General features: G+C 36.9%; 1 protein-coding gene across 1 annotated transcript; it reads right to left on the bottom strand.

The window, feature by feature from the left end:
- Positions 1–962: 962 nt before the first annotated feature.
- Positions 963–1,811, bottom strand: LOC116179504 (apolipoprotein A-IV-like). The gene has a single exon (XM_031499299.1). The coding sequence runs from the start codon at positions 1,809–1,811 to the stop codon at positions 963–965; it is 849 nt and encodes a 282-aa protein (XP_031355159.1).
- Between the last annotated feature and the right edge of the window lie 6,083 nt (positions 1,812–7,894).

Here is a 7,894-nt window from a genome sequence, read left to right as displayed (position 1 = left end):
ATCAATATAACTATTTTTTCCAGAAAATGCTCATTACTTTCATAATGGACCCTGTATACGCAACCTACCTACTACCAGTATACCAAGCAGGCTTCATAACAGGCAGATCAACGGACGACCATATAATATATTCACGACCAGGAGGATTCTAGACGTACGCTGAAGGAAGGAACCAAAATATGGCTTCTATCCTGGCTTCTAGCAATGGATCTGGCGAAGGCATTCGACCAAGTGAAGCATGAAGCAATGGCCACTTCTCTGGCGCTGCTGGGATTGCCCAAATTTCTAACTTGTAGAATTATAAACGCGTGCCTAAGAGAGCAGAGGATGTCCGCTGTCCCCAATAACACTGGGTAACGTCATAGAGCAAACAAGGAGGGTGGTGGAGAACTTCAGCATAGATGACCAATTACAACTACCGAAATTATTAGCGTACGCGGACAACCTACTCGTAATCGCAGACAAGATGGAAGACCTCGAGGACTTCGTCCAAACCAGCGAGTCATACCTGGAAATGGCAGGCCTACAAATAAAGAACGAAAAGAGCTACATGATTATAAGAGATCCAGGAAGCAACACCCAATACAAAGAAAGAGGAAAGATGACAACCGGGAGGGAGATAACCATGAAGCACAAGGGAGCGTACATAAGTAGCACACTCAGTAGGCACAACACAGTGAAAGACAGAATAATCAACGCATTCAGAGTCACACACGGAATCCGGAACTTCACGCGAGAGACAGAATCAGACATGAGCACAAGCAGTTAAGAGGAGGAGGAGACAGAACCGGTGGCAGGGAGGCGGTTTTGGGGGGAAGGAAAATTCAATGATCCTTTCTCTACAACCATAATTCGCGCTTGGACAAATAAAAGCAAATGTATCAAACATGGTGTATTCTCAAATTTCATAACAAAATCGCCAAAAATCTCGCCGCCTTCAAATGTACAAATACTTCAATGATTTAGGCAGCTTCTTGAGCATGAGTAACTGCCTTATCGCCGTCCTTCGCCAATTCGCCGACCGCGTTTTCCGACTGCTTCTCTATATTTTCGATCGACTTTCCCAATTCCTTCTTTAAGCCGTCAATGGAATTGCCGGCTTTTCCTTTAACATCCTCCGCCGCCTTCTCCAGCGCCTCCTTGGCATCCGCAGCTCCCTTGGTTGCGTTATCCTTGATTGATTTCACTTGATCGATAGCCTTCGTCATTTCCTTGGATATAGTGTCAATGGCATCGGAGAAATCCTTTGCGTAGCGCCTCCCAACGTCCTCGGCCGTAGCTTTCAGCTTTTCGATCTCCTTATCCAATCGCTCTCTACATTCCGCCATCGTTTTTTCGGAAGCAACTTTAAGTATCTTTGCCGAGTCTATTGCGGTAAGTAGAAGCTGTTTGAGGTCCTGGAGAGCTTTAGATGCTTCTGCGCCAATTTTCTCGGCATCTTTTTCGGCTTGGCCCTTAATTTCTGCCAGTAGCGGACCCAAGCTATCCTTGGCGTTTTGGAAATGCGCTTGTGCTTTACCGGGGTCAACCTCATCAAGGGCAGCATTGGCGGTGCTTTTGGTACGGTCAATTGCGGACACAAGGTTTGTTCGATTTTGCTCGATCAACCGTTCGGCTTCCTCCATGATCGCTCGAAAGCCTTGCTGCAATCCTGACACGGATTGCATAATGGCATCGTGCAACTTCTGTCCCTCCGCGGTAATCTTCTCAATGCTCTTAATCCCCTCTTGGACGTACTCGGTTACATTCTTCCCCGCCTCGGTAAACAAATTACCAACCGATTCAACGAGATTTTTGAGCGATTCCGCCATGTTAACACAAATGTCGACGTTGACACCTGTCGCGCGTAAATTTACAGACACGCGCCGCCTGCAAATTAATAAGAACGACGCATTCGATAAATTAGATTGAAAGAAAGGGGCACATGAATGACCTAAAAATCGGTAAATCCTGTGACTTCGTATTCCGTTGAGGTTTCGTTATTCGCAACAGGGTTTGAGGAACATGAGCCGTTTAATTTATAGCCCGACGTCTACTTTCAGGATCACCCAGCGGGGCATTCGTTGGTTTTCCCTTATTTACTGCCCACAAGGGCCACGTCACGCTTTCATTCACCTCTAATGCGAACCACACCGTTGCAATATCTTACCTAATTTTTTCAGTAAATTACTCTCAATATAGCATTTTATTTATTTAAAGGTCTACGCTTTAATTTCCAACATAAATCCCGATTTGCACAAAGGAAGAGAAAAAAAAACGTATTTTCTTTCACGAGAACTTATCGTAGCGATGATTTTTCTTTAGTTTTCTTTTCGTGGAAAATATATCGTACCCTACGTTTGGAAGTTGCGATGGCTAAGGGTGTTATGTTTAATGGAGCTAGAAATTATTGATCCTTTACAGAAATTTATGGAAAGCAGATACAGAAACAGACAAAGGTCATTAATTTACAGATTGGATATAACAGACGAGTTCGCTTTTATAGATAGTTTCCTATTACTTATTGTTACGGCCCTTTCAGATTTCTGTTTATCCTCGTAATCCGCCGTGTTACGGTTATGAAGAGGAGTATAAGGTAATTGATCGTATTCGTTATGTTTCCAATATGTTCGTAATATCACTATTATTGCCTTACTCCCACCCATTAAAGGACAAACTTGCCTACACGCCTCGAAAATTTATAATTTTTTAAAGTAAAATTTTGAGTTTCTAAGTGAACTGGAAAATTCTTTAGCAAAGTAACTAATTGACTAACGTCTACCTCCTACCACAAATTTTACGGAAACCTAAATCGTCCCCAAAGTTTCTATATTTACGATAATTATACTAAACTGGAATTTCCCGTCGCACCCCTTTCCGTCGTAGAAACGGTCAGGGAGCTTTTGATCTCTGAATGAAATTCGTTAAACTGCTTAAAACGAAAAACCTTTCACAAGTACCACATTCTACCCGTTAATTTTTTAGTACTGTTTATTCAACTACCAAAGGCTACAACCTCCTTACGGTTACGAATTGCACAAGCAAAGTTCAATCCCCTTTTGTTCACTAACGACGTTAAGTAACAATTCAGAATTTTCCATACTAGTGCGCTGTAACGGGAAAGAAACATCCATCAGTAGTCGAATTTTCCAGAATTGCGAACGTTCAGGGGGTTATGAGAAGTCTGATCGCAAAAGTACGAATTGTTTTGGATTCTACGCAACAAAATTAATAAGAAAAAGTGTTTTCACTGCCTTTTTTTTTAAGGCAAGAAAAAAAATTGTCTCAGATCGACCCGGAAAAAAAAATTTCTTATAGAATGTGGCCTGTAGAATCCATAATTTGAATCAGTTCCAAGACTGGGATATTAGTTCAAAAGTTACAGCCCTTTGAATTTTCTTTCGAAATTGGTTTCTAGTCTATAACTTTTGATTGAGAAGTCTGATCGAAAAAGTACGAATTGGTTTGGATTCTACGCACCAAAATTAATAAGAAAAAGTGTTTCCCGAGAAATTTTGGTGCAGTCGATTTTTGGTAAAAAAGGAAGGTTATACACTGCCTTTTTTTGAGGCCCGAAAAAAAAATTTTCTCAGATCGACCCGGAAAAATTTTTTTCTTATAGAATGTGGCCAGTAGAATCCATAATTTCAAACAGTTCCAAGATTGGGCTACTAGTTCAAAAGTTACAGCCCTTTGAATTTTATTTCGAAATTGGTTTCTAGTCTACAGGGTGGTGACTTGCGTAACGCATCATAGCGATTTCAATGTAAAATTCATAACATGCGATTATTGGCTCCCCAAATTATTTTAGAGCAAAAATATATTAAGGTTTTTTGTAGGAAAATTTTTTTACGTCATTCAACCGTATTAGTTTTCAATTTTTTGCATAATAAAGACGGAAAATTGGAAAAATAGAAAAATATCTTTTGCAATAATCTGTGATGCCATGGAATTTTATAATACAAAAAGAACGCTAATATCCGTCATGCCATGGAATGTCTGCTATAAAACAAATCAAATTCTATCAACATAAAGACAGGCCAAATTACTAAAAACGGTTTCCTAATATAACAATTTACAATAAATGTTCGAATATGTCACCATTAACTGCAATACAGTAACCAAGTCGATCATAAAATCCATTTCGAACTGCTGCCAATTGATAACTGGACATCTATTTGTTTTAGAAAATTCCATGGCATCGCAGATTATTGAAAAAGATGCGGGTTTTATTTTTCCAATTTTCCGTCTTGATTATGCAAAAAATTGAAAACTAATACGGTTGACTGACGTAAAAAATTTGTTTCTACATAAAACCTTAATACAATTTTGCTCTAAAATAATTTGGGGAGCCAATAATCGCTTGTTACAAATTTTACATTGAAATGATGCGTTACGCAAGTCACCACCCTGTATAACTTTTGATTGAGAACGTGGCTAGTATGTATCAGTAACTAAAAATTATAATAATAATAATAATAATAATAATAATAACACTACACTACAAAGACAGGTCCACCCAATAAAGTTACACGTCCTAGCACAGTTAAAAAACGCAATACTCCTTCTTCTCAGAAACAACCCACTCGTATACAACCCAAACGCAAAAACCTTGACAGCACTACTAGCTCACAAAATACTGCAATATCTCCACCAAAAACCCAAGCAACCACACAAATACAACCTCAAGAACAAAGAAACACCACAAATACAAGTAACGCAACTTGCACTACAAAGACAGGTCCACCCAATAAAGTTACACGCCCTAGCACACTTAAAAAACACATAACTCCTTCTTCACAGAAACACACCACATTGTCACAACCCACTCGTATACAACCGAAGCGCAAAAACCTTAACAGCACCACAGGCTCACAAAATACTGCAATATCTCCACCAGAAACCCAAACAACCTCACAAATACGACCTCAGGAACAAAGAAACACCATAAATACAATTAAAAAACACAAAACTCCTTCTTCACATAAACACACCACTTTATCACAACCCACTCGTATTCAACCCAAACGCAAAGCCAAAGAAACACTTACACAATAAACTCTATTTAATAAAATTACAGGAATTATTATAATGATATTTTTGTTTTGTTTTCTTCTTTCCTGATAGCGTTGACTATTGTGGCCATTAATAGCTATGTTGGTAAGTATGAATTACATACTATCTCTAGATTTCCAATGTGAGTGTGTGAATATTTATTTTATTTTTTATTTTTTATTTTTCTTTAGAACCCTACATAACTTCACCAGACACAGACACAGACACTAATCGTTACTTGATTTTAATCCGTGCGATTAGTTAACCAGGCTAGACCTGAGTTCTCACAAGAAACACCGACAATAATAATAATAATAATAATAATGACTTTATTTGGACACACTGTGACAAATATATAAACAATACCAATATTATACATTCAACTTGGCGTCCAAAAGGCGAAGTTCACTAAGAGGCATGCAGCCCTTTGTGCTCTTCCACTTAACCCGTTTAATAGCAAACTAAAATTAATAAAAAATTTTGATGGTCTAAATTAACAAGAAAAAAAAAATATGCAATAGAAACAGAGTAACTTGAAAGTAGATTTGTAACTATAAGATAAAAGATCGTGGTAAACTTTTTGTTTAAATTTAGATGGTATTAATTGTTTAACGTTCGACGAAAGTGAGTTATAGATCTTGGCTATATTATATGAAAATGACTTTTTAAATAGTTCTAAGTTATGGTTAGGAATGGTAATCAAATGTTTCCGACGAACATTAATATTATGAACATCTGTTCGAAATGTAAATTTATTATATAAATAAGGTGGTGATTTAACCAAGATAATTTTGTGAAATGCAGTGGCAGAGTAGAGAAGTCGACTTTTTTCCATGTTTAGCCATGGTATACACTTTAACTTGTGAGAAACCATTTCAAACCTCCTAATTCCATAAATTAAACGAACACATGAATTTTGAATAATCTGTATTCTTCTTTCAAGAAATTTAGAAAGACAGGGGCCATACACTGCGCTACAAAATGAAAAATGGGATAGCACGAGGGATCGACAGAGCATAATTTTTGAATTGCGAGAAAGTAAACCTTTAATTCGATGTATATATCTAAGGCCAGCAAACGCCCGTTGTGAACAATTTTTGATATGCGTTTGATAATTGAAATTCGCGTTTAAGCTTTGCCCGAGATTTTTGGCTTCCTGAACCAACTCTAATTTTTTATTTCCGATTCTTATATCTAAGAGTGAGGAAACTTCGGCACGAGTAGCTGTGTTGTGTGATGCACCAAATAATTAATAGCAACTTACATTTACTGGGGTTAATATGTAATGAATGTTGTTCAGCGTAATTTAGGAAGGTATTTAAATCTTCGTTTATTTCACCATTTGCCTTCTCAACTTCAGTTTTAGAAAATGCATAATATAACTGCGTATCATCAGCATACAGGTGGTAATTGCAATATTTTAATTTGTTTATAATATTAGCAGTATATATTGAAAAAAGCAGAGGCCCTAAAATAGAACCCTGGGGAACGCCATATCGCAAATTAATCATTGTTGAAGTCTTCCCATTAATGTCAACTAATTGGCTCCTGTTTTTTAAATAATGAAGGAGAAGTGTAATAGAATTCGGGTCAAAGCCAATATAATGTAGTATTGCTAATAAAATATCATGATCAATCGTATCAAACGCTTTCGAGAAATCCAATAATATTAAGACTACAAATTTGGACTCGTTGACAGCAGACAAAATGTCGTCAGTAACTTTAAGTAATGCCGTTTCGCAACTGTATCCCTTTCTAAAGCCAGATTGATGTTCGGGAAGAATACGTGATAAATCTAGGAAATTCTGAATTTGATTAAATAACACTTTTTCAAACACCTTAGAGACTAAGGGTAAAATACTGATGGGTCTTAAGTCAGAATACGCTTTAGGAGAGGAAATTTTTGGAATCGGGCGCACGATTGACGTTTTCCATAGATCTGGATAATCGCAACGTTCTATGCAAACATTTACTAAGTGTGTGACAACAGGTATAATACTTGGACAACATAACTTAATCATTTGTAGTGAAATATGATCAATCCCACATGAATTTGATTGAAATTTGGTAATAATTTCAACGACGTCTTTGGTGTCGATCATACGAAAGGTAAAATTTTGGATTTACTTAAAGACAAATTAGAGGCAAAATACTGATTAACAGCATTAGCGTCTGTTAAATGAGAAGGTAATTTGTTTCGAAAGCTATTGTGACCTACCACAAGATCCGAAAATTTTTTATAAACGTTACTGCTATTAGATTGGTATTTAACACTATACTCCATGAACGCATGTTTTTCCCTTAAAATTGCGTTGTTGGCATAATTTCTCAAGCTTTTATAGTAATTCCAATGACTATCCAATTTTGATGCACAAAACTTCCTAAAGGCATTGTCACGCAATTTTATCAGCAATCGTACATTATTGGTTAACCACGGAGCTTTTGGTTTCGTTACTCGACATTCCCGCAAGGGAGCGTGTTTATCAAATAAAAGAAGTATACTATTGTTAAAATATAAAATCTTATCATTTAAGTTATACTATGCTGTATAAGTGATACCAAATCATGTGTGAAAATTGCTGTATTGATTGACCTGAAAGATCGATACTTTAAAAAGGTAGGTTTCCTGAAAGGGGACATTAAATTTAGCTGAATAAAAATGATACCATGATCAGAGATAGAATGATTAATATCCACAGAAGAAAATTTGATTAAATTAGTGTCCGATGATAGTACATGATCTATAAGGGTGCTACTTGAACTAGAAATCCTCGTTGGCATATTGATAACTTGGGTGATACCAAAACTATATAGCATATCAACATACTGTTGCACTCCAGGTTTACTTAAATTCAACAGA

This window comes from Photinus pyralis, unplaced genomic scaffold (assembly GCF_008802855.1).
Source record: "Photinus pyralis isolate 1611_PpyrPB1 unplaced genomic scaffold, Ppyr1.3 Ppyr1.4_LG8, whole genome shotgun sequence".
Taxonomy (NCBI): domain Eukaryota; kingdom Metazoa; phylum Arthropoda; class Insecta; order Coleoptera; family Lampyridae; genus Photinus; species Photinus pyralis.
Note: the sequence above shows the minus strand (reverse complement) of the source record. Positions and strands in the feature narration are given on the sequence as shown.

Excerpts from the sequence above, each read along its gene's own strand:
- LOC116179504 (XM_031499299.1), bottom strand. The coding sequence starts at position 1,811 with ATGGCGGAATCGCTCAAAAATCTCGTTGAATCGGTTGGTAATTTGTTT.